The sequence below is a fragment of the Eptesicus fuscus genome, chromosome 2 (assembly GCF_027574615.1).
Source record: "Eptesicus fuscus isolate TK198812 chromosome 2, DD_ASM_mEF_20220401, whole genome shotgun sequence".
NCBI lineage: Eukaryota > Metazoa > Chordata > Mammalia > Chiroptera > Vespertilionidae > Eptesicus > Eptesicus fuscus.
In genome coordinates, this window is record NC_072474.1 from 1149786 (window position 1) to 1175998 (window position 26213).

General features: G+C 38.5%; 1 protein-coding gene across 1 annotated transcript in view; it reads left to right on the forward strand.

The window, feature by feature from the left end:
* MYO9A (myosin IXA) overlaps window positions 1-26213 on the forward strand; it is a 321663-nt gene that overhangs the window by 174821 nt on the left and 120629 nt on the right. The window contains exon 16 of the mRNA XM_008151369.3: window positions 15393-15468. Coding sequence (XP_008149591.2) covers window positions 15393-15468 — 76 coding nt within the window. The remainder of the gene's footprint in view (window positions 1-15392; window positions 15469-26213) is intronic.

Below are 26213 nucleotides of genomic sequence, written 5' to 3' on the forward strand. Positions count from 1 at the left end.
TGTTTGTTTATAGTTGAATTTGATTGCAGTCCTATCACACTTTCTTATGTCTGGTTTAGAGCAAAGCTACCACATTAATGTTTTGGCTTAAGGAAGAATGACAGAATCATAGTTGATGTTCTTTTTTCTTTTAGTAAAATAGGTGTAAAAAGATGCTCTTGGTCTCCATTTCTTCTTTTTCTATTTGTTATACTCCTTCTGCATAAAAATGGGTTCTTTTACCTATTGTGGATTATAGTTATTTGGCTAATTGAAATAATGAGAATAAAAGGATACTACAGAATACTTGATTAACTCAGAAATTTGCATATGATGGATCTAAACTACTTACATTTTCTGTTCTAAGCTTTTTACAGTACACTACAGGTACACTTTGCTAATTTCCCAGTTTTGTGATTGAAATTTCATGAAATTTTAGTATCCTGTTATCAGTGAGTGAAATTCCTAAGAACAAATGTTAAGGTTTTTTCTTTTTCTTTCTTTTTTTTAAAAAATATTTTATTGATTTTTTACAGAGAGGAAGGGAGAGGATAGAGAGTTAGAAACATCGATGAGAGAGAAACATCGATCAGCTGCCTCCTGCACACACCCCACTGGGGATGTGCCTGCAACCAAGGTACATGCCCTTGACCGGAATGGAACCTGGGACCCTCCCAGTCTGCAGGCCGATGCTCTATCCACTGACTGAGCCAAACCAGTTAGGGCTTTTCTTTCTTTCTTAAAAAATATATTTTTATTGATTTCAGAGAGGAAAGGAGAGGGAGAGAGAGATAGAAACATCAATGATAAAAGAGAATCATTGGTAGGCTGCCTCCTGCATGCCCCACACTGGGGATTGAGCCCACAACCTGGGTATGTACCCTGACTGGAATCTAACCGTGACCTCCTGGTTCATGGGATCGATGCTCAACCACCGAGCGATGCCAGCCAGGCTATGCCTTTTTTTCTTTAGTTCTTCTTATTTAGTTCTTATTATATCTTGGTATAAGAAAATATGTAATGTATTTTGAAAAACATTATTTAAAATGTTTTCTCATTTTAAAAAGAACAAAGGTAAGTATCTCATTAAAAAAAAGACATCCTTAAATGTTACTGTTAATTATTGGTATTATTTCTAAAAGGTATACAAGTTCTTATTCCATTTATCCATCTTTCTTTTTAAAATATTTTAATCCATGGAACATTGTTTAAAACACTCTATAGCTCTTTTCTGGGAGCTTAAATTAATTGTTTTTAACTTTTAAATAGTTGCAAGTGATTTATTTGTTTTGTTGATTTTCATGTCTCTCAGCCTCACATTCTTAGGCTTGATTGTATTCCAGCTTGGTATATGTTGGCCCAGAATAGGAAAGCACAAATTTCAGCACAGGCTGTATAAAGAAATTGTACATTTACCTGCATTCACATGCAAATTTATTTTTACACTTGTGGAAGTAGGACTTTTTTCATTATTTTAGGTAGTTTATTTCCTTTTCCATTGTAGTGCTACCAATAATTAAAACTTTATAATATATAAAATTATAAACATGTTTTGGAGATTGTTTAAAAAACAAAAACCAGGGACTACTAGCTTTAGATAATGGTAAATTGGTGAGGTGAATGAACCCTCTCTCAGATAAAAATGATAAAACCTTGAAAAAAAAATTCAAAATAACTATTTGAAAGGACTGGAAAAAGACCCCAAAGAGTAGAAGACCAAAAAAGACCAAAAAGAAGCAGAAACTTGAGGAGAATCATTCTTTAAGTACTGGGTAAGAATTGTGAATGTGTGGCTTTTTGCACAAAGTACTTCCCAACTCTCATCAATCTATCTATATAAAAGCCTAAACGACCATCACAACCAAAGGGACAACTGAACAGGCTGCGTGGGGCGACCAGGCCGGCAGGGGGATTAGTGAGGGGCGACCAAACGACTGAGCAGCAGGCTGTGTGGGGCGACCAGGCCCACAGGGGGGGATGTGGGGGGCAACCAGGCCGGCGGGGGCAGGGGGGCGAGTTGGGAGCGATCAGCCCAGGAGGCAGAGGCAGTTAAGGGTGATCAGTCCGGTAGGGGGCCAGTTAGGGGCAACCAGGCTGGCAAGGGGGGCAGTGAGGGGTGATCAGGCTCATAAGCAGAGGCAGTTAAGGGTGATCAGGCTGGCAGGGGGGCAGTTAGGGGCAATCATGCAGGCAGGCAGGTGAGCGGTTAGGAGCCAGCGATCCAGGATTGTGAGAGGGCTGTCCAACTGCTGATTTAGGCCCGATCCCAAGGATTGGGCCTAAACCGGCAGTCGGACATCCCCCGAGGGGTCCCAGATTGGAGAGGGTGCAGGCTGGGCTGAGGGGACCCTCCTCCCTCCTTCCCTTGTGCACAAATTTTGTGCACCGGGCCTCTAGTATATATGTAAAAGCCTAAGCGACCTTTACGACCGAAAGACCGGAACTACCGGTAGACCAGTCACTATGACGCGCACTGACCACCAGGGGGCAGATGATCAATGCAGGAGCTGCCACAGTGCACTCCCACAGCCAGCCTCCCCTGGTCCCTCCCCCCATCCCTCACCCCATCCAGCAGCTGGCAGGCCTTGTCCGGTGGCCGGCAGGCCCCCAGGCCCTGGCCAGCAGCTGGCAGGCCCTTGCCTGCCCAGCCTCGATTGGGACTGGGCAAGATGGTCCCAATAGGCCCTGATCGCCAGCCAGGCCTAGGGCCCCCACCTGTGCGTAGATTTAGTTAGAATATGAATACTGTCAGCCATACCTGACTGACTGCTGTGAGTATACTGGAAAGAAAGACTGTAGGGGCTCTGTCAAAGAAGCATTGCAAACCAAATAGGAGATAACCTTTGAAAGATGCAACTGCAGTAGGTGAGATTTGCAAGTTTGTTGCTTTTCTGACTGAGGGTTTTTTGTATCAGTGCATAGCTTTTGTGTGGGGAAAGCTGAATACTTATTGCCTTAGTTGGAATCTCATAAGTAGAGAAGAGAAAGAGAGAGACAAAAAAATATTTGAAGAAACAGTGGCTGAAAACTTTTCATGATTGTTTAAAAAATAACTAGCTTAGAGATCCAAGAAGATCAGTGACCTTTATGAAGAATAAGTACAAAATAAAGCCACAACTAGGCACATTATAGGCAAATTGCTAAAGAGAAAATCTTTAAAACAGCTAAGAGAAAATATTACATTAAGTATAGGAGAATAATGATATGATTAACAGTTCTCATTGAAAGCAGTGGAGAATGAAAGATATAAAAAAATCACAGTTAAAAACAAAACAGAGCAAAACCCCCAAACCAAAACAGCTTTTAGGCAAAATTTCTGTATTTGTAGTTTGGGACCAGACTAGTTAACTACCTGTTAGAAGAAAAGTTAACTATCTGTTAGAAGAAAAATCAACAGTCAGAAGAACACAACAGAATCTAGTGGTGCTGCAAATTATTATCCACAGTGTCCAATTCACAGCAAAGGTATCCTTCAAAAATGAAGCTGAAGTAAAGATGTTTTCAGATAAACAAAATCTGAGACTCTTGGTCACTATAGTTTGTATTCTACAAGAAATGGTATTGAAAATTCTTCAGGCTAAAGGGAAAGGACACCACAAGATGGTAACTTGTATATATAGTAGAGATTGGTAAACTTTTTCTGCAAAGGACCAGATAGTAAACATTTTAGACTTTGTAGGTCATGTGGTCTCTAGTGAAACAACTCAGTTCTGCTATGAAAGGAGCCATAGACAATATATAAATACGTGGGTATGGCTATGTTCCAATGAAACTTTATTATGCACAGTGAAATTTAAATATATGATTTTCGAATGTCACAAAAAGATTCTTCCATTTATTTTTTTTCAACCATTTTAAAATATAAAAACCATCCTTAGTTCATAGACCTTGCAAAAATAGGTAATGGGTTTGATTTGGCCCATGGACTCGACTATGTTGATCCATGAATTACTGGAAGGAATAAAGAAATCAGAAATAGTAAATATGTATAAAACAAATGACTATATGTATTTTCTTTCCGTTTCTTAATTTCTTTAAAAAAGGTATATGACTATTTAAGGTAAAAATTATTTTCTGGCAGTTTAAAATGTGTCCACAAATTCTTTGATACTCCTCCCTTCAAAAGGTTTGTGCTATACTTAGTGACTCCCTTCTAACAAATGGAATGTGGCACAAGTGACTTTGTGACCTTCAAGGTTAAGGCATAAAAGGTATTGTGGCTTTTCCTCCTCCTTTTCATTCCTGGTGCTCCCCCCTTCCCTCTGCAGTGACTGATTCTCTGAGATTTGGCAGGGAGGAAATTAGAGGATTGGGTAGAAATCGGGGTTATCGTGAGTATGAGATGCAGCCCCACTTCTGCAAAGGTCAGGAGCTCTGGAAAGGATAAGGCATAAGATGGCAGGAGAAAGAGAAAAAGGGTAGAATAGAACTTCATTTCAATTTGAACCCATACTTTTGACAGTCTAGTCTCAGGACAATGGAGATGGTGATATTCATGAAAAAGATGAAGGATCAATAATCAGGAAAGGGCTGTGTGGGGCTTGATGCTCCTAACGACTCTCACCTTGCTGACTGTGGCTGCCTTACTGTCCGGGGCCTCAGGCTTTAGTTTAGTGTGGTTACACAAATGGTTGAAATTTAAAGTATGTTGTCTGACCAAAATGGACAGTTAACAATAGAAAGTTACCTGAGAAATTCTTATATATTTGGAAAATAAACAACATCCTATATAATAAAAGGGTAATATGCAAATTAACCCTAACTGTGGAACGACCACAACTGCTTGACCAGTCACTGTGAGGCGCACTGACCACTTCTTGGTTCCTTTCCCCGGCCAGCAGGCTCCCATCGCCGGATGGTGAACAGGGAACCAGGGATGGGTGGCGAGGGACGCGGGCGGTGCCAGGCCAAGGTCCCTACCCCACTGATCACCCCACACACAGAGGGCGACCCGCAGTGGGGCAGGGCCAGCGAGTGGGCGGGAACGGTGATATCTTGGTCCCTCCCCCATGCGGCAGGCTCCAATCGCCCAATGGCGAATGGGGAACTGGGGGTGGGTGGGAGTGGGGGGCGGGCTGGCTTCGGGCTGTGGGGGAAGATGGCCCTGATCGCAGGCCAGGCGCAGGCCAGGCCTAGGGACTCTTACCGCACATGAATTTCGTGTGCCGGGCCTCTAGTATATAAATAACTCATGAGTTAAAGAAAAATTCATAAGGGAAACATGAAAGTCTCTTGATCTGAATGATAATGGAAACAACACATTACATCGTGTGTAATGCAACTAAAGTGCTTAGAAGAAAATTTCTAGCTTTAAATCTTTATATTAGGAAAAAATAAGATAAAAATATCATTAATGATGTAATAAGCTTTTGCATTATGAAGCTACAACAAGAAGAACATATTAGACCCAAAACAAGTAGAAGGAAGTGAAAAAGGTTAAGAGCTAAAATCTGTGAATAGAAAGCAGGCCAACAGTGGAAACCAAAAGCTGTTTTTTCAAAAAGAACAATGAAATGGATAAAGTTCGAGCCCAAATAGCACTGTCCAATAGCACTTTCTGTGAAGATGGAAATGTTCTCCAACTATGCTGTCCAAAACTGTAGCCATTAGCCCACATGTGGCTGTTAAGTACCTGAAATTAAAAAAAATTTAAAAACGGAAGCATTAATCAATTTAAATTTGAATGGCCACATATGGCTAGTGGCTGCTGAATTGGACAGTGCTGTTCTTGCCATTCTGATCAAGAAACATGAGCGAAGAGCAAATACTGTTATCTGGATTTAAAGTATAGGCACAGTTGCATATGGTACAGATCAAAAGGTTAAGGAGCAGTGGAATTATGAACATTTATGCCAATAAATTCAACCTTGATGAAATTGACAAATTCATTCAGTGTCAACAAGTCATCTAAATGGACCCAAGGAAAAATAGAAAATCTTATTAGCCCTGTATCTGTTAATGATATTGGATTCATAAGTACAATTTTCACACAAAAACACAAAAGAGTTCAAACCCAAATAGCTTCAATCGTGAATTTTGTTTAAGAGATGTCTAAGAAAAGAATAATACCAGTTCTCAACTCTTTCAGAAAATAGAGAAGTAAGGAACACTATACAAATCATATCATGAGGCCAGTATTATTACTCAAATACAAAAATCAGACAAAAATATTATAGGAACTAATCTACAAACCAGCATACCTCACAATGTTAGGTGTAAAATTCCTGAATAAGAGCACACTGAATTCAGGACTATATAGAAAATAATATATGAAGACTAAAGGTAACAATAAGTGGAACTTATTCTAGGAATGAAAGTTTGGGGTTTGATAATAGAAAATCAATATAACTCGCCATATTAACCATCTAAAAAAACACATGGTTATCTCAGTAGATGTATAAAAAGAGTTTGTCATAATTCTATGCCCCTTCCTATTATAAAACTTAGCAGCCTAGGAATAGAAGACAACTTTCTGTTGTTTTTGTTGTTAATCCTCACCTGAGGATATTTTTTCCATTGATTTTTTTTTTTTTAAGAGAGAGTGGAAGGGAGAGAGAGAGGGGGAGATGGAGACAGAGGGGGAGAGGAGAGGAGAGGGAGAGAGAGAGAGAGAGAGAGAGAGAGAGAGAGAGAGAGAGAGAGAGAGAGAGAGAGAGAGAGAAACTTTGATGTAAGAGAGACACATTGATTGGTTGCCCCCTGCATGCACCCCGGCCTGGGCTGGCGATTGAACCCACGACTCCTCGGTGCGCAGGCTGGCACTCTAACCACGGTGCAACACCAACCAGGGTGACTTTTTAAATCCTCACCTGAGGATATGTTTTGATTTGAGAGAGAGAGAGAGAGAGACAGAGAGAGAGAGAGACAGAGACAGAGACAGAGACAGAGACAGATATTGTTTGCCTCCTGATTGCCTGATTAGATTTCAAACCTGTAAACTTTAGGTTCATGGGAGGATGATCAACCAACTGAGCTACCCAGCCAGGGTAACTTTTTCAACTTTACATGTGAAAATTTTATAGCAGACTTTATACTTAATGGAGAAAGATGGAATGCTTCTCCCTGACATGTAGAACAAGGCAAAGATACTTGCTTTCACCACTCAACAAAAAGAAATAAAAGGTACATAGGTTTAAAAAGAAGATGTAGACAGCATGAGCATCTGTATAGAAAGTGCTAAGGAGTTTGAAAAAAAATGCTCTTTAATCTAAAAAGTGAGTTTAACAGTCAAAGGATACCAGGTCAATATGTGAAATTAAAATGTAATATACTAATCATGAATTCACTTGGAAAGTGAAATTTGTAAGTTCCACGTATACATCTATGGCTGCCAGCCTCTTCAATAGCCCCAGTTATCTCCTTCTTCTGATATTTATAACTTTGTGTAATCTCCCAGATTTTACTAGTGTTAGTGATCTATAGTACATGGCAGAAGTGGTAGTATGTTGCTTCTGAAATTAAGTTATAAAGGATTGCAATTTCCATCTTAGGTAATTTCTTCCTAGCTCTCTCTGTTCATTGTCCCTAAGAACAGCAAATTGCTATTTGTGAGTAGCCCTATTAAAAATCCCTCTGAAGCCTCTAGTTAGCAGGCACTGAGGCTTGCCACCAACTACATGAGTGACCTTAGAAACAGATCCTTCAGTTCTATTTCAGTCTTCAGATGACTGCAGCCTTGGCTGACAGTTTGAATACAATCTAATGAGATCTTGTCAGAACTACCCAGCTGAGCAGCTCTTGAAACCTGTTCTTCTAGAATCTTTGATATGATAACTGTTATTTTACAGTGCTAGGTTTTAGAGCAGTTTAATATGCAACGGACAATAATATACCAAAACATGAAATACTTAGGGGAAAATTTAATGAAGTATGTATTAGACTGGTGTCCAATTGAAAGAAAATAAAAAATATCTAAATAGGTGAAGATAGGTATATGTTTTTGTTTTTATAAGATGTCAGTTATCTCCCAAATGGATCTGTAGATTGAATATGTAATCCTAATGAATATCAGAGCAGATTTTTGGTAGAAATTCATAAGATGGTAACTAAAATTTATATAGAAATATAGAATAGCTAGAATGACCAAATAATTTTGAAAAAGAACAAAACTGGAGACTTACACTATATGATTTCAACACTAAGATAATCATGAAATTATTCTCAGTATAAGGATCAATAGAATCTGATCAATAGGATCACGTAAAGAATCCAGGAGTAGGTCTTACACATATATGGTCAATTGATTTTCCATAAAGGTGCTGAGGTAATTCAGTGGGGGCAAAGTATATAGTCTTTTAAATAAATGGCACTGGAACAATTGGGTATTTATTTATTACAAGAGAACTTTGACCCTAATACATAAAAATTAACTCAAAATGGACTTTGTAAAGAGTAAAACTTTTAATTTTTGTAGAAAAAAAAACCTGAGAGAAAATCTTTGCAATCTTGAGACAGGCGAAGATTTCTTAGATCGGATAATAAGAGCATGAAAAAATTGATAAATTGGAGTCCACTGAAATGGAAAACTTCATCTTTTAAAATTATATTAAGAAAACAAAAAGTATACCACAGCTGGGAAACAATATTTGTAATACTGAAAACTGTTAATGGACTTGAAAACAAAATTTTTAAAAAAATCCTGCAACAGTAAGACAAAAATAAGTAAAAAATGGCCAAAGATTTGAATAAACATTTCCAAAAAGAAGATATGTAAATGGTCCATAGACCCATGAAAAATTATCAGCTTCATTAGTCATTTGGAAAATGCAAATTATAATCACAACTAGAGGCCCAGTGCATGAAATTCAGAGTGGGGGGGGGGGTGTTGTCCCTCAGCCCAGCCTGCAGTCTCTCCAATCTAGGACCCCTCAAGGGACCTTCATTTTTTCCTTCAAGAGTGTGGTGGAAAAACCCTAGATCACCTTCTTGGATTCTTATAACCCAAATTACCAAGAACACTGCAATTGGTGGCCTACAGGGAGCTTAGCCAATGAGTTGTCAGAAAAGGTATTTACTCTCAAAATGGTTTGGCTCAGTGGATAGACCGTGGGCCTGCAGACTGAAGGGTCCCAGGTTTGATTCCTGTTAAGGGCATGTACCTTGGTTGGAGGCACATCTCCAGCTAATCAATGTTTCTCATTGATATTTCCGACTGTCTATCCCTCTCCCCTCTTCTCTTTAAAAAAAATCAATAAAATATATTTTTTAAAAAGGTGTATCCTCTGCAGCTCATGCAGCCCCTGGGTTGTGACCACTGGGCTAGGGGCGTGTCCCTGTCACATGGTGGTGGCTGCCGGGGTCTCCGCACACCCCAGAGGCCAGCAGCCCTCCCCCTGTGGAGGGCGCTGGGCTGGGGGTGTGGAAACGAACCGCCACTTGGTGCTGGAGCTTGGAAAGCCTCTGGGGCGGGGCGGGAACATCCCCGTCTCCAAACGCCCCGAGGCCAGCAGCCAGTCCCACCTTGGGCCCGAGGCTGGGGGCATGCAGAGACCCTGGGCAGCACACAGCAGTGGCCGCCAGGGTCTTGGCACACCCCAGAGACCAGCAGCCAGCCCCCGGTCCTGGGCGCCTGGCTGGGGGTTGCACCCCAAACCGCGGCATCGTGCGCGAGCCTTTGCAAGCCGCTGGGGGAGGCCAACAGCCAGCCCCACCATGGGCCCCAGGCTCGGGGCATGCAGGGACCCTGGGCAGCACGCAGTGGTGGCCACCAGGGTCTCGGCACACCCCAGAGGCCAGCAGCAGCCCCCGGTCGTGGGCGCCTGGCTGGGGGCGTGGCCCCAAACCGCTGCTTCGTGCGCAAGCCTTTGCAAGCCCCTGGGGGCGGGGATGTTCCCACCTGCCAGGCGGCTTGGGGCCTGCACCCATAGGCTTCGAGTGGCCAGGGGGCATTCTGGGACTCCTGCCGCTCAGGACCTAAGCGCGGGCCTATAGGCTCGGAGAGGCCTGGGTCTGGAGGATGTTTCCGGGACCCAGGCCGCTCAGCACCTGCATATGCAAATTAACCGCCATCTTGTTCGCTCTGATTGGCTGTGGACATAGCGAAGGTACAGTCAATTTCCATGTTTCTCTTTTATTAGGTAGGATGCTGATGAGGATGTGAAGCGATCGGAACACTTACAAACTCTATTGGCAATGTAAAATAGTACAGTTATTTTGGAAAAGCAGTTTGTCAGTTTTTAATAAAGATAAGCATATATTTTCCATAAGGCCCATTAGTTTCAGCTTTAGGTATGGGTAAACAAAAATAGAATCTTTATCTTTTAAAGTCTCATAAGAAACCTTTACAAGTGAAAATTAAGGGGAAAATGAGTTTAAAGAATAAACTAAATGGGAGATATGAAATAAAATACAAATGCTACTATTTAAAATTAATAAAAATAGATTAACCTCACCAATTATAGTCTCAAAATGGATTTTCAAAACGTTTAATTGACTACTTATAAAATTTTTAAAACGATGAAAATGAAAGGCTGGACAAAGATATGCCAGGCAGAGATGAACAATAGCCATAAATAACAGTAATCTGAAAAAAATCTTTACAGTAGAACTTACGAAAAGATTTTGAGGAGAAAGAAGCTGAACTAACTCACTGGAAAGTTTTGAGTTCTGATAAAGAAATTGGTAAATGTGTATAAATCTAAATAAACAGTCTATAAAATTTAGTAGTAATATCTACTTTGGTTGATTAATGGGAAGAAAACAACATGAAAATAAGTACTGTGTAGCATTATCTGTTACAGGGATGGTTTGACTAGAATCAAAGCATTAGAAAGTTCTTGTACTCTTTAGGAAAAGAAAAGAATTTAGATTCGAATTCATGAATGTGTTAAAAATTCATAATCAAAGAGAAGAGTGTATACCATATAACTTTACAAAATGAAAAAAAGAAATCAGAATATAAATAAATTCAGTGAAAATCTGGATAAAATTGCATAATAATTAGGGTAAATACAAAGTATAAAATAAAGAGGCAGAAAAAAATCCAGATATATCAGTAACACCAATAAATTATTTTTTATAATGTATTTTTAATCCTCATCTGAGGTTATGTTTTTATTGATTTTAGAGAGAGAGACATTGATCTGTTGCCTCTTCCATGCACCCCTGACAGGGAATCGAACCTGCAGCTTTTTGGTGTATGGGACAAGGCTCCAACCAACTGAGCCACCTGGCCAGGGCAATACCAATAAATTAAAATGAACTAAACATTTAAAAACAGATTATTCAGTTACAAAAAAAAATTAGTTAAACGGTAAGAGACAAACCATGAACATTAAATGATTAAAAATAAAATATTGGAATAAAATTGTATCAGAAAATTAATTCTTGCTCTCTTGTACGTTTTCCCAGCTCCTTGAGACAACTTTTTAAAAATATTTTTTTATTGATTTCAGAGAGAAAGGGAGAGAGATAGAGAGATAGAAACATCAATGATGAGAGAGAATCATTTTTTGGCTGCCTCCTGCATGCCCTCTACTGTGGGGGATTGAGCCTGCAACCTGGGCAAGTGACTTTGGCCAGAATCGAACCTGGGACCTTTTAGTCCGCAGGCCAATGCTCTAGCCACTGAGCCAAACTGGCTAGGGCTAGAAAACTTTTGTTAAGATTCCTGTAATAATAATAATAAAAGATTTTCATTGCTATGTAAATTAGTTTTGCCTTTTCTAAAAATTTTACAGAAATGGGATCATACAGTGTGTATTCTTTGGTGTTCGGAAGTTATGCAACATAATGCTATACATAGTCATCTCAGTAATTTGTTGCTGACTTATTCCACTGTGTGGAATATGTGTGCATACACACACATACATACATATATACAGTTGTATATACAACGTTGTGTTTATCATTCATTTCTTGGTGGATAAAAGGGTTGTGTACTGTTTTGAGCTATTGTGAGGGATCTAGCCATTCAAACATTCTTGTTTGTGTCATTTGAATACATATATTTTTATTCTTTGGAATGAAACTTATCAGTGGAGTTACTGTGTCATAACATAGACATATATTTAACATCATTAGGAACTATCGAACTTTTGGCACTTTAAGGATGTTGTTCCATTTTTCCCCTACATTATTTGTGATTATAAACTCTGATGTCACCCTATTGTTATTCTTTCATATCTAACGCACCTTTTTTTACACTGGTTGCTTACGATTTTATATTTATCTTTTGAATTTTAGCAATTTGACTGTGATCTCCCTAAATATTTATATTTATCCTGTTTGGGATTTGCTTCACCTTTTGGACTTGTGCTTCATTGTTTTTAATCAAATTTAGGAAATTTTTGGACAATATTAAAAATTTTTTTTCTGCTACAATTTTTCTTTTCCTTCTGAGATACCAATTTACATGATCTTAGAATATTTGACATCACACACATTCCTCATACTCTGTTCATTATTTTCTGTTTTTGTTCTTTCTTTTCTTCAGATTGGATAATTTTTACTTATCTGATTTCAAGTTCATTATGCTGTTTCACGTCTTAAACCCATGAAATGAATTTTTCATTTCACAAAATTTCAGTTTTTAGTTCCAAAATATCCATTTGGTTCTTTTTTAGTTTCCATTTCTTTCTGGAGACTTCCTGTCTCTTAACTCAGTAAGATAATCTTCTAATTTAAGTCATTGAACATTATGATAGCTGTTTAAAGTACTTTTATGATAATTCCAACAAGTGATCAATTTTGGGATCTGATGCTGTTGGCATGGGATTCGAGTGTGGTGCACTGGGCTTCATTTCCTAATCTGAGTGATCAGTTGCAAGTGTTCAGTATACTATTCCTTAGGTCTTTTTAATGTAGCACACATTTGAGGATATAAAATATCAGTATGATAATGAAAATAGGTATTGAGCTACTGAAACAAGCAGAGTTATAAAGTAACACTTGTATGAGCTCAAGAAGTAGAGGAAAGAGATGAAAATTGAATTACTAATATTGAGGAAAGACTTGATGATTGTTTTAATATGCAGAAGAATGGATATAGAGGATAGACAATGATAATCTGTCATAGGGAAATTAGTGTTCATGAATTAGAAACTGAAGGAATGAAATTATTTTTCATTGAATTGTCTTAGCACCTTTATCAAAATTAAGTTGATCATAAATGTGAATAGGTGTATTTCTGTACTCTCAATTTCTTCCATTGATATATTTGTTTATTGTTATGCTGGTACCATGTCTCAGTTACTGTTTCTTTGTAGTAAGTTTTGAATTCAAGGAGTGTGAGTCCTCCTACCATGTTCCTCCTTTTCAATGTTGTTTTGGCTATTCTGGGTCTCTTGCATATACATATTAATTATAGGGTCAGTGTATTTACTAGTATTTCTGTAAAAAAAGGCAGCTGGAATTTTAATAGAGATTGCATAGATCTGTAGATCAATTTGGGAAGCATTGCCATCTTAACATTATTAAGTTTTCTAATCCATGAGCATGGATGGAATTCCATTTAATTAGATTAAATTTCTTTTAATGATGTTTGTCATTTTCAGTATAGGCATTTTATACTTTTTTGTTAAATTTATTTTTTTATGTTGATGTTATTAATGGAATTTCTTAATTTTTTTATTAAAAATTGTTTATTATTGTATAGAAATACAATTTTTGAATGTTGATCTTATATCTTGTCATTTTACTGACCTCATTTATTAGTTCTAATTTTTTTGTGTGGGTTAATTATGATTTTCTACATAAAAGACTGTTATCTTGAATAGAGATACTTTCACTTCTTCATATGTGTCTTACCAATAGTAAATGTCTTTGTGTGGATAGGTTATGAAAATTGGTAGCCATATGCTTTATAGAGTTCCAGTGTTTATTGAATGATTCGAAGAAAATTAAAACTTAAGAATATTGGTAATCCTTAAGAAAGCAATTTGTCATCTTTGATTCTTAGTGTTTTTATATGTGAGATTAATTGATCTTTAAAATAGTTGAAAAACAGCATTTGATACTGTCCTGCACTAGAGATTGAGAGGTATAGAGGATCTACCTAATACATAGTCACAAACCCAGACAGACAGCCAAAATGAGGAGACAAATAAACAACCCCCAAATGAAAGAACAAGCAAATTCTCCAGAAGAAGAGATAAATTAAGCAGAGATAAGAAATTTATCTGAAACAGAGTTCAGAGTAATGATGGTAAAGATGCTCAACAGCATGAGAAAAGATATAGTAACTATGAAAAAAGAATAGTCGGAAATAAAGAATGACATAGCACAAATAAAGAACACATTGGAAGGAATACAGAGCAGATTAGGGGAAGCTGATGATCAAATCAGTGAATTAGAAGACAGGGTTGAAAAAAACCACTCAATCAGAGAACCAAAAAGAAAAAAACAATTAAAAAACAGGAGGACAGCTTAAGGGAGCTGTGGGACAACATGAAATGTAACACTATTAAAATAGCAGGTGTGCCAGAAGAGGCAGAAAGGGAGAAAGGCATAGAGAACGTGTTTGAAGAAGTAATGGCAGAAAACTTCTTTACTCCGGTGAAGGAAAAAGTCACACAAGTTCAGGAGGCACAGAGAACCCCAAGCAAGAAGAACCCAGCCAGGCCCACGCCCAGAAACATCGTAATTAAAATGCCAAAAATTAAAGACAAAGAGAGAATCTTAAAGGCGACAAGAGAAAAGCAAACTGTTACCTACAAAGGAGTTCCCATAAGGCTGACACCTGATTTCTCATCAGAAACTCTGCAGGCCAGAAGGGAATGGCATGAAGTGCTCAAGGTAATGGAAAGCAAGGATCTGAAACCAAGATAACTATATCCAGCAAGGCTACCATCCAGAATAGAAGGTCAAATAAAGAGCTTCCCAGAAAAAAAAAATGGCTAAAGGAATACATCACCACCAAGCCAGCATTACAAGAAATGCTAAAGGGACTGCTGTAATGAGAAGAAAGAGAGAGAAACCTAGACATACAGAATTAAAATGGCAATAAATAAGTACTTCTCAAAAATAAACTTAAATATAAATGGATTAAATGCTCCAATCAAAAGGCATAGGGTAGCATAATGGATACAAAAACATGAACCAACTATATGCTTTCTACTAGAGACCCACCTCAGAACAAAAGACACACAGGATGAGAGTGAAGGGATGGAAAAAAATTTTCCATGCAAATGGAAAAGAAAAAAAAAGCTGGAGTAGCAATACTCATATCCGACAAAATAGACTAAAATCAATAGTCAATTTTAGCAATATACTTATTGCTGAAAAAATTGGGTTCATTGTTGGTTAAGTCAGATTTGTAACAGTCATGGGACTTGCTTCATATTATTATTTAGCTATTCTGACATGTTTAGCAAATAATTTACTATCAAAGTACATTTCATTTTTCATTGGAAACATTATTTCATGTTTAGTTTTTCTTAGCACTGATTTGAAAATTTTTGCTTTTTATATACTAGGTGTAACCCGTAAAAATCCTAGGATACCTCTTTCTGATCTCCAGGGCATGAATACTTTAAATGAAAAAAACCAACAGTAAGTATGTTTGGCTTTTGTTTTCAAGGAAGTATAGAAAAAAGTAACTAGAATTCTTATTAATACTTTTGTGGCTTTAAAAATATAAAGAAAATCAGGCCTAGTTTGCTTTATATTTCTTAACTCTTTTATAAATGATGTAGTAAGTTAATAAGGTTAGAGCTAACAAAACTATTAGGACTAAATTATCTAAAATTGCCTCTGGTAAAGTGGTTGTACAATTAAAAACAAGTTTTCCAGAATAATTTAAACTAACCACGTATGTTTTTATTTCTGAAACCCTTCTTGCATTTTATGTCTTTTGCAAAGTTTAAGGGTTATTCTGCTGCTCTCTGTGGAGAAATCTTATTGGTAAGTAATAATTGAGTAGGTTGGTTCGCATCAAACCATTGAATACCTTTTGTTGCTGAGGATGATAATCAGAGCTTATTTTTTAACCATTTTTAAGAAGAATTCTTGAGTAAATTTTGAAAATTACAAGTGTAATTTTCGCAGTTTGTAAATAAAGTTACTTTGTTCTTTATACATGCTGTTTTCTAAAGATTGTACTTTATATGAGCAAAAGAACGTTGTTTAGTGTCTATCTAGAGAGTCTGCTTTCTTCATTTTAAACATCATCAATTAAATTGAGCTTCCTAGTAATAAGGATGTAGTTATAAAATGGTATCTTATTGTAGTTATAATTTTCATTTTCTTGCTTATTAATGATGCTGAACATATTTTTGTATAAAATGCCTGTTCTTTGTTTGCACATATTTTTAAAAAGTTTTTAAAATAAATCTTATGTACTGATCCCACTTAAGTAACATGTTACAAATATATTCTCCCAATTCGTAGCTTAGTTTTTTACTTTTGTTGTTGTTGCTGTTAATCCTCACCTGAGCATATATTTTTTCCATTGATTTTTTAGAGAGGGTGGAAGAGAGGTGGGGGGGCGAGAGAAACAGAGAGAGATAGAGATAGAAATAGAGATAGAGATGTTCTGTCATTAAAATCAAGGTATAACTTTATTGATCACTTTTTTTATTTTGCATTACTATATTTTTAATGTATATTGTCACTTCCTGCTCAATAACTTTTTTACACTGAGTGGCCAGATTATTATGATCTCTGAACGCATAATAATCTGGCCACTCAGTGTATATCCTATATAATAAAAGGCTAATATGCAAATTGTCCCCTCGACCAGGAGTTCGACCAGCAGGCAGGCCGGCCAACCACCCATGTCCCCTCCCCATGGCCAGGCTGGCCGGACTTCACCCATGCACGAATTCATGCACTGGGCCTCTAATATCAACTGAGTGGCCAGATTATTATGCATTCAGAGATCATAATAATCTGGCCACTCAGTGTATAACTCTTTGTTGCTTGTTAAAAGAAGTCTAGATTCACTAGTCTCAAATGCAAGAGCTGTTACAGCCCAAGTATCCAATCTCAACTCTATTTACCAATTTGTGATGCCAACAAATTGAACGACTTACTATCTTTATAGAGTATGCATTTTGTTTTCTTATCATTGATACTTGACTAATGATGAAATTCACCACTATATTTTCATATTAAATTTCATCCAAGAACAAATTAGATCTTTACTCTGGTGACCTGTGTACCTTCAATTCAGTCTATTGAGAGTACAGGCATACATTGTGGGGTGGGTTCCAGACCATCGCAATAAAGCAAATATCACAATAGAATGAGTCACATGAACTTTCTGATCTTCCAGTGCATATAAAAGTTATATTTACACTATGCTTAGTATGTTAAGTGTGCAGTAGTCTTATGTCTGAAAAAGCAATGTACATATCTTAATTTAAAATTACTTTATTGCTAAAACATGCTAACCATCATCTGTGCCTTCAGCAAGTCATAGTATTGTTTGCTGATGGAGGGACTTAACGTTAATTTGTAATAAATGCAGTATCTGCTTAGTGCAGTAAATCAAATTGCAGTTAAATGAGGTGTGCCTGTATTCTAACCCTAGTCCGTAGAGATCTCTGAGTTAAGGAACCTGTTTTCTTGATTTGGATTAAAAAAGGAGCCCAGCCGGCGTCGCTCAGTGGTTGAATGTCAACCTATGACCTATGAACCCGGAGGTCATGGTTCGATTCCCGGTCAGGGCACATGCCTGGGTTGCGGGCTCGATCCCTAGTGTGGGTCATGCAGGAGGCAGCCGATCAATGAGTATCTCTCATCATTGATGTTTCTGTCTCTCCCTCTCCCTTCCTCTCTGAAATCATTAAAAATATATTTAGTCCCTGCCTGGTTTGGTTCAGTGGATAGAGCCAAACAGCTCTATCCACTGTGAACTGAAGGGTCCCAGGTTCTATTCCAGTCAAGGGCACATGCCCGGGTTGCGGGCTTGATCCCTAGAAGGAGGAAGCCAATCAATGATTCTCTCTCATCATTGATGTTTCTATTCTCTCTCCCTCTTTCTCCCTCTCTGAAATCAATAAAAATATTTTTTAAATATATATGTTTAAAAATATAAAAGGATACAGTGACTTACCCCATTTCCCAAAGCAACTTAATGCTTATAACTCTCTTAATTCCTAGCTTGTATTTCTTTATACTTTAAATTTTGGGTACCTGAAGTGACCTATATGGGCTTCTGTTTTTTATATATCAGTTGGGATAGTCTAATACTTAAAATTAATTGAGTTGGTGTGGACTCAAGCAATTAACTGAATTTAGGCACTCATGGAATGATAAGTTAATTTTGTAAATATATGTATATAAATTTATATGTGACCCTTCTTCACAGGAAATTATATTACATCAGCTTGATTCTTTTCTTTTGTATACAATAAAGAAAGATATTCCGGCATATAAGACGACTGGGCGTATAAGATTTTCCTGGGTTCAAAAGTCATTTTATACGCCGGAAAATACGGTAGTCCAATATATCTAATCCATTATATCTAATCCAATCAATATAGTCTAATATACCGTATTTTCCGGTGTATAAAACGACTTTTTAACCCAGGAAAATCTTATACGCCCAGTCGTCTTATACGCCGGAAAGTACGGTATATGTGGCATTGAAGCAATATTATCAGGAAAAGGCCAGCTAGCATTCTTAACAAGAGGATTCTTCCAGATTATATTTTTTATATTGGTGAATTTATTTTATACTATTTTAGAGAAAATTGGTGAGAAGAGGAAGAAGACAGGGTATTAGATACTTAGGAAATAAGATCAACTATGAAATCATTAGCTATGTCTATTAAGTGGAGTCTTTTGGATCTTTCCTATGTAATTCTCCTAATAAGTGACTCTCAAATGATAAAAGAGTGGACTGTCCAATTTGATGGTGATCTAGGACTAAGAATTGATGTAGTCTGTATAAAACCAATTAAATGTAAATAGTAAAACATTTTTTAGTTAGTGCAAATATTCCTCAAGTGAGAGATAAAACTTTCATTCATGTTGAGAGGGCAATTGTTATTTTTGGTAAGAGAGTATAAACTGGAAACAAATGTCTTTATATCAAACTATGATTTGAGAAAAAGTACAGAGTCTCTGACTACATATCATAAAGCAAAGATTGTAAATGTACTAGAGATGCTGCTATACTGACCCTTATCCTCCTATCTAATGAAAGTAATGTGCAAATTAACCATCACTCCAACACACAAGATGACTGCCCCATGTGGTCAAAGATGGCTGCTCCCATGTGGACACAAGATGGCCACCACAAGATGGCCAGCAGGGGAGGGTATTTGGGAGGGACCAGGCCTGCAAGGGAGGGCAGTTGGGGACAATCATGCCTGAAGGGGAGGGCAGTTAGGGGGAACCAGGCTGGCAGAGAAGGGAAGTTGGGGGCGACCAGGCCTGCAGGGAAGGGCAGTTGGCAGAGACCCAGGCCTACAGAGGAGAGCAGTTGGGGGGGACCAGGCCTGCAGGGGAGGGCAGTTAGGGGTGACCAGGCCTGCAGGGGAGGGCAGTTATGGGTGACCAGGCCTGCAGGGGAGGGCAGTTAGGCGTTGATCGGGGTGGCAGGGGAGTGGTTAGGGGGTGATCAGACTGGCAGTCAGAAGTGGTTAGGGGCAATCAGGAAGGCAGGCAGGTGAGCAGTTGGGAGCCAGCAGTCCTGGATTATGAGAGGCATGTCCAACTGCCTGTTTAGGCCCGATAATACCTGGATCGGGCCTAAATGAGCAGTCGGACATCCCTCGAGGGTTCCCAGATTGGAGAGGGTGCAGGCTTGGCTGAGGGACCCCCCCCCCCCACTGTGCATGAATTTCGTGCACCAGGCCTCTAGTTATGAATAAAAAGACTGCACTAGTAACCAAAGACACATATATTCCTAGCTGGAAGTAGCTCTTATAAGTGAATAGTTGCAGAGCAGAATGTGTGAAAACTAAAATACACCATCTTATATTAAAAAAAAACAATGCCTTTGGAAAGTTGTTATCTAGGAGGAAACAAAAGTGTGTGTCATCGGAATTTATTACAATGGCATAATGAATTTTGTACATTGTAGAAGTATATGGTAGGTTTTATAATTAAATGGTATCTATTGTACTACCATGCAAATCCCAGGGCATTAAGGAACAGGAATAACTCTCATTAAAACTCTTAGGTTATGGCACCAATCTTTAGGACTTTGTACTATTTTGATATCCACATATTTGATGACTGAGATAGACTTATCCTGTAAAAGTTAACTGTAGCATGTTGTGCATCCTGATTTCTATTCTTTATACAAGTAAAAACTCACTGTCTAAAGCATAATTGATGTTTAAATTCAACTTTTCCTCTTGATCTGGACAAATGTGTATCATCTGAGATATTCTATTGTAAAATACAATAATGAGAATGAAAGTAAGTACTTCTGATAAAGTTTTGTTAAAAAGGTCAAGTTCTTTATTAATACCATTGTTTTAGAAATGTTCATATTTAACATTTATAAAGATGAGTGGATTTCAAAGTTCTATTAGAATTGATATAACTCAGTGTCACAAAATAGCATGTAGTGATTTTTTTATGTTATAGCTAGATAAATCTCATTGATTTCTTCATGTCTTAGTATATATTTTGTTTATTATATTTTCTAGAAAAAATATAAAACTTGGATATTAGTGTAATTAGGTGTATGTGATTACTAAATCATATAATAAGTATTATGAAATAACACTTATATTTTACTATAAATTATAAGTATTATGAAATAACACTTATATTTTACTATAAATTTAAAATGTTATGTATTGTAGTCATTTCAAAATTCTTTTTTGTGTTTTTACATAGTTTGTTGGTCCTTTATTTGTTATAAAAATTAATGGCTGTTTTTACTCAGGCATAATTTGCTTGTTATATCCATTCCTAAACAGATAAATTAAGACAAAAACAACTTACAGTCCTGGCAGACCATTTGCTTATTTAACAAGTACTTAGTGCCAGGTAGAAACTAGAGATTCAGTATTTTGTAAGATAGGTGTGATAAGTGATATGATAGAAGAAATAACACATAAAGGGACTGCTTAGTTTAATTTAAAAAATATATATATTTTATTATTGATTTCAGAGTAGAAGGGAGAGGGAGAGAGAGATGGAAACATCAATGATGAGATAGAATCATTGATCAACTGCCTCCTGCATGCCCCACACTGGGGATCGAGCCTGCAAACTAGGTATGTGCCCTGACTGGGGATCAAACTATGACCTCCTGGTTCATAGGTTGATGCTCAGCCACTGACCCACACCAGCCAGGCAGTTTAATTTTTTATGTTGATCGTGTTTGTAAAGAATTGGATGTGGGGGTAGATATATCAGAAAGGTTTTTTCAGAAAAATAATCTTTTAAACTATTATCCAAGAGAAGAGTAAGAGTAAGATGGCAGTGATGTATTGCAGGCAGAAGAGCAACCTGTATGAAGGTCCAGGAACAAAAAGCAGGGGTGGGAATTGAGGGAGGTGGGGAGGGAAAGAATGACACAAATAAAGAATTAAAAGAATGTGAGTATGAAGCGAGAAGTATTGAGAATTGACTCCAGAAAGAAAAACCGTTATAAACTAGTTCATATAGGGCAGTTATGATTAGAAGTTTAATGCTTTTAAGCAGAGGACTGACATTTTCAGAAGACTCTGGTTGGCTTGTGGAGAATGATTTGTAGATACAAGGAGACTAGTAGTTCTGGCAAGAGATGATGGTTTGGAATGGGTGGTCGTGGTGGATATACATTGATGTGAATCTATATTAAGAAGGAAAGTTACGAGAGAGTGTATGTCTCACCTTATTTCATGAGGATTCAGTTTATGAAAGTACATATTGGATCTTCTCTACTTTGTGCAAATAATTTTTATATGTATGCAATAAATATATAACTGTGATCTAATATGAGTTAAAAGTATATATACACAAAGACATTGTGTATGCCATAAATCTTAGTATCAATAATAAGGGAGACTGAAATACCTAACTTTGGAAAATCTGGAACAAATACCCATGTCAAATCATTTGTTGAAACAACCAACTGGTATAAAGACTTATAAGTGCACACAGAGGTTTTATGTTCTCCCTAGCATTCCATTTACTGTCCTCTCTTTTTGTGCCACAGCCAAGTTTTGTTTTCTTTTATTTCCAGTCTTCTATTTTACCATTGAGCCTGCCATTCTAATGCTGGGACTCTTCCTGTTACTTAATATGTAAAATACCAGTAAAACTTTTCTGTTTCACCTTAGGCCTTCCAATAGCATGTAGGAGGAAGAGAATTGGTTTGGGAGCCATTAAAAATTTAGTCTTGGCCAAGCTCATCTTCTTAATCTCCAACTCTGGTATGCTTTTGTTTCAGAGAGAGAGAGAGAGAGAGAGAGAGAGAGAGAGAGAGAGAGAGAGAGAGAGAGAGAGAGAGAGAGAGAGGAAATATCTATTTGTCTGCAAAAAGTTTTGCAATATATTGGGTGAGGAGAGGACGTAACAAGGATGGTTTCTAGATTTTTGGCTATAGGGCATGTAAGAGGAGCAGTATTTTTGAGTGGGGAGTGAAAGTTTCAGCATGGACATACTACCTGGAGGTTTCTGAGAGACATTCAGCAGGAGAGGTAGAAGAAATTATTGGATACACAGATACACTCAAAGGAGATATTTGTGCTAGAGATATATTTTGTAATTGATTGGGGACCTGCCATTTAGTTGGTAATTTCCAAATATCTGTATCTCAAGATTATTTCTCTTGAGTTAGTCTGTTTTCTCTGACCTCAAATTATAAATCTTGCTGCTAACATTATGTGCTTGTAGCTGAGCTTCTCATGATTCCATATGTATCCTTCCTCTTAATTCCTCTTATTAGTTGAGATACAATTGACATGCAATATTATATTGGTTTTAGGTATACAACATCATGATTCAATATTTGCATACCTTGCATAATGATTACCACAATTAATCTAGTTATCCATTGTCAACATACAAAGTTAATACAATATTTTTTACTGTAGTCCCCATACTGTACATTACAACCCCATGACGTAATTATGTTAAAACTGTGAGAAGTTTGTACTTCTTGGTTTTTCACTTGTTTCTCTCACCCTTCAATCCCACTGCCCTTTGGCAACCACCAATCTGTTCTGTGCATCTGTGAGTCTGGTTTTGTTTTGTTTTTTAGATTTCAAATATCAGTGAAATTTTGCAGTATTTGTCTTTCGTTGGCTTATTTCACTTAGCGTAATACACTCTAGGTCCATCCATGTTGCTGCAAATCACAAGATTTCATATTTTTATGTTGGAGTAGTACTCCATTACATATATATATACACTGAGTGGCCAGATTATTATGATCTCTGAACACATAATAATCTGGCCAGTGTGTGTGTATATATATTAGAGGCCCGGTGCATGAATTCATGCATGGGTGGGGTCCAGCCAGCCTGGCCAGGAGGGAGGGGACATGGGCAGTTGGCCGGCCTGCCTGCTGGTTGAACTCCTGGTCGAGGGGACAATTTGCATATTAGCCTTTTATTAGGATATACACTGAGTGGCCAGATTATTATGCATTCAGAGATCATAATAATCTGGCCACTCAGTGTATATATATGTATGTACATATATATATATATGCGCGCGCGTGTGTGCGCACACACACACACACGTCACATCTTTTTTAAAAAATCCATTTATAGTTTTTTCCCATAACTTGGTATTGTACATAATGTTGTGATGAACATAAGGGTGCATATGTCTTATCAAATTACTGTTTTTATTTTCTTTGAATAAATACTCAGGAGTGGAATTGCTCGATCATATGGTAGTTCTATTTTTAATTTTTTTAGGAACACTTACTGTTTTTTTATAGTGGTTACACCCATTCATATCTCTACCAACAGTGTACAAGGGTTCCTTTTTCTCTACTTCCTTGCCTATGGTTCTCCAACATGTTGGGGGGGATCATCTCTCCAGTGCAGGTTCCAAGGGTTGGGGTGACAGTCCCCTGATTCTTTAGGGAGGAGCTCCATGTTTATGAGATTCCTTCCCATGGTGTTTTGCTATGCTGGGTGTGGGGTTTTGGGCGAGACCATGTCTCTGCCACTCCTTTCAGTTTCAATGTGGTCCTTTTATCCTTTATTGTAGAGGATCTGATCAGTTAGTTGTAAGGTCTTTTTCAGAGAGAATTGTTCCATATGTAGCTGTAGATTTATTGTGTCTGTGAGATGAAGTGAGTTCAGCATCTTCTTGTGCTGCCATCTTGAAATGCCTCCTAATTCCTTCTCTTTTCAATGTGATCCCACCCTTACCTTTTGCTATGCTTAATGTCCCTGACTTCTGCTGAGATCCTATGCTTCTAGCTTCTCTATAAATTAAAATTTCCATCTTTGATAGGTATGAGGAAGTGAATGTTACTTAACTATATAGGGTAAGGGCTTAGCTTTATTTATTTATTTTAAACTAGAGGCCTGGTGCATGAATTTCGTGCATGGGGGTGTGTGTCCCTCAGCCCAGCCTGCACCCTCTCCAATCTGGGATCCCTCTCACAATCCAGGACTGCTGGCTCCCAACTGCTCACCTGCCTGCCTTCCTGATTGTCCCTAACTGCTTCTGCCTGCCAGCCTGATCACCCCGTAACCATTCCCCTGCCAGCCTGATTGATGCCTAGCTGCTCCCCTGCCAGCCTGATTGCCCCTAACTGCTCTCCCCTGCAGGCCTGGGTCCCCCCCAACTGCCCTTCCCTGCAGGCCCTGTCGCCCCCAACTTCCCTCCTCTACCGGCCTGGGTCACCGCTAACTGCCCTCCCCTGCAGGCTTTATCGCCCCCAACTACCCTCCCTTGCAGGCCTGGCCCCCCCAACTACCCTCCCCTGCTGGCCATCTTGTGGTGGCCATCTTGTGTCCACATGGGGGCAGCCATCTTGTGTGTTGGAGTGACAGTCAATTTGCATATTACTCTTTTTTAAAAAAATATATTTTATTGATTTTTTACAGAGAGGAAGAGAGAGAGGGATAGAGAGTTAGAAACATCGATGAGAGAGAAACATCGATCAGCTGCCTCTTGCACACCCCCTACTGGGGATGTGCCCGCAACCAAGGTACATGCCCTTGACCGGAATCGAACCTGGGACCCTTGAGTCCGCAGGCCGACGCTCTATCCACTGAGCCAAACCGGCTTCGGCCATATTACTCTTTTATTAGATAGGATAGAGGCCTGGTGCACGGGTGGGGGCCGGCTGGTTTGCCCTGAAGGGTGTCCCGGATCAGGGTGGGGGTTCCCTTGGGGCATGGGGCGGCCTGGGCGAGGGGCCTGTGGTGGTTTGCAGGCCAGCCATGCCCCCCGGCAACCCAAGGGGAGGCCCTGGTATCTGGGATTTATTTATCTTCTACAATTGAAACTTTGTAGCCTTTAGTGGAGGCCAGGGGCGGCCAGAGTGGGCGGGAAGTTTGGCTTCCTCCATCGCCGGGGAAACCTGAGCCTCCTGCTTGCTGCGTGGCTGCAGTCATCTTGGTTGGGTTAATTTGCTTACTCGCTCCTGATTGTCTGGTGGGTGTGGATTGTGGGTATAGTGGAGGTACAGTCAATTTGCATGTTTCTCTTTTATTAGTGTAGAATTATCTATTCTTTTTAAAAATGTTTTTATTGATTTTTTAATTGATTTTTTTAGATAAAGAGGAAGGGAGAGGGATAGAGAGAGAGAGACAACATCGATCAGCTGTTCATGCACACCCGCTATAGGGAATCGAGTCCACAACCTGGGCATGTGCACTGACTGGGAATCAAACTGGGGACCTATTGGTTCATGGGTTGATGCTCAATCACTGAGCCACACCAGCTGGGCAGGGGTTAGCATATTTTAAATACTTCAAATAAAATGTTTATTTTAAATATTTTCTTAGTTTCGGCCTCCCTCAGTACCACCATTGCAGTGGTACCAGTTATCTCTAATACCTGAACCTTTCCAGAATTCTCAGTGAGATCCACATGCATTTTGTTGTGTTAGTCTCTCTCATACTCCCAACCCTAGCTCCTACACACACACACACACACACACACACACACACACACGTGCACACACACACATATATATATATATGTGTGTATGTGTGTGTGTGCATATCTTCAATCACATATACACATATATGCCCTCCTTTCCTATGATTCCCATATACTTAGGTCGATGCTCAAGGACTGAGCCACGCTGCTGGGCTGTCCTTTGTCTCTTACATAGTCTTTATTATGACTCTTTTTCTTGTAAATTTATGACATTTTTATTTATCATTTTAGTGATATTTCAGCTTGGGGCTTAGTATGCCCCAACT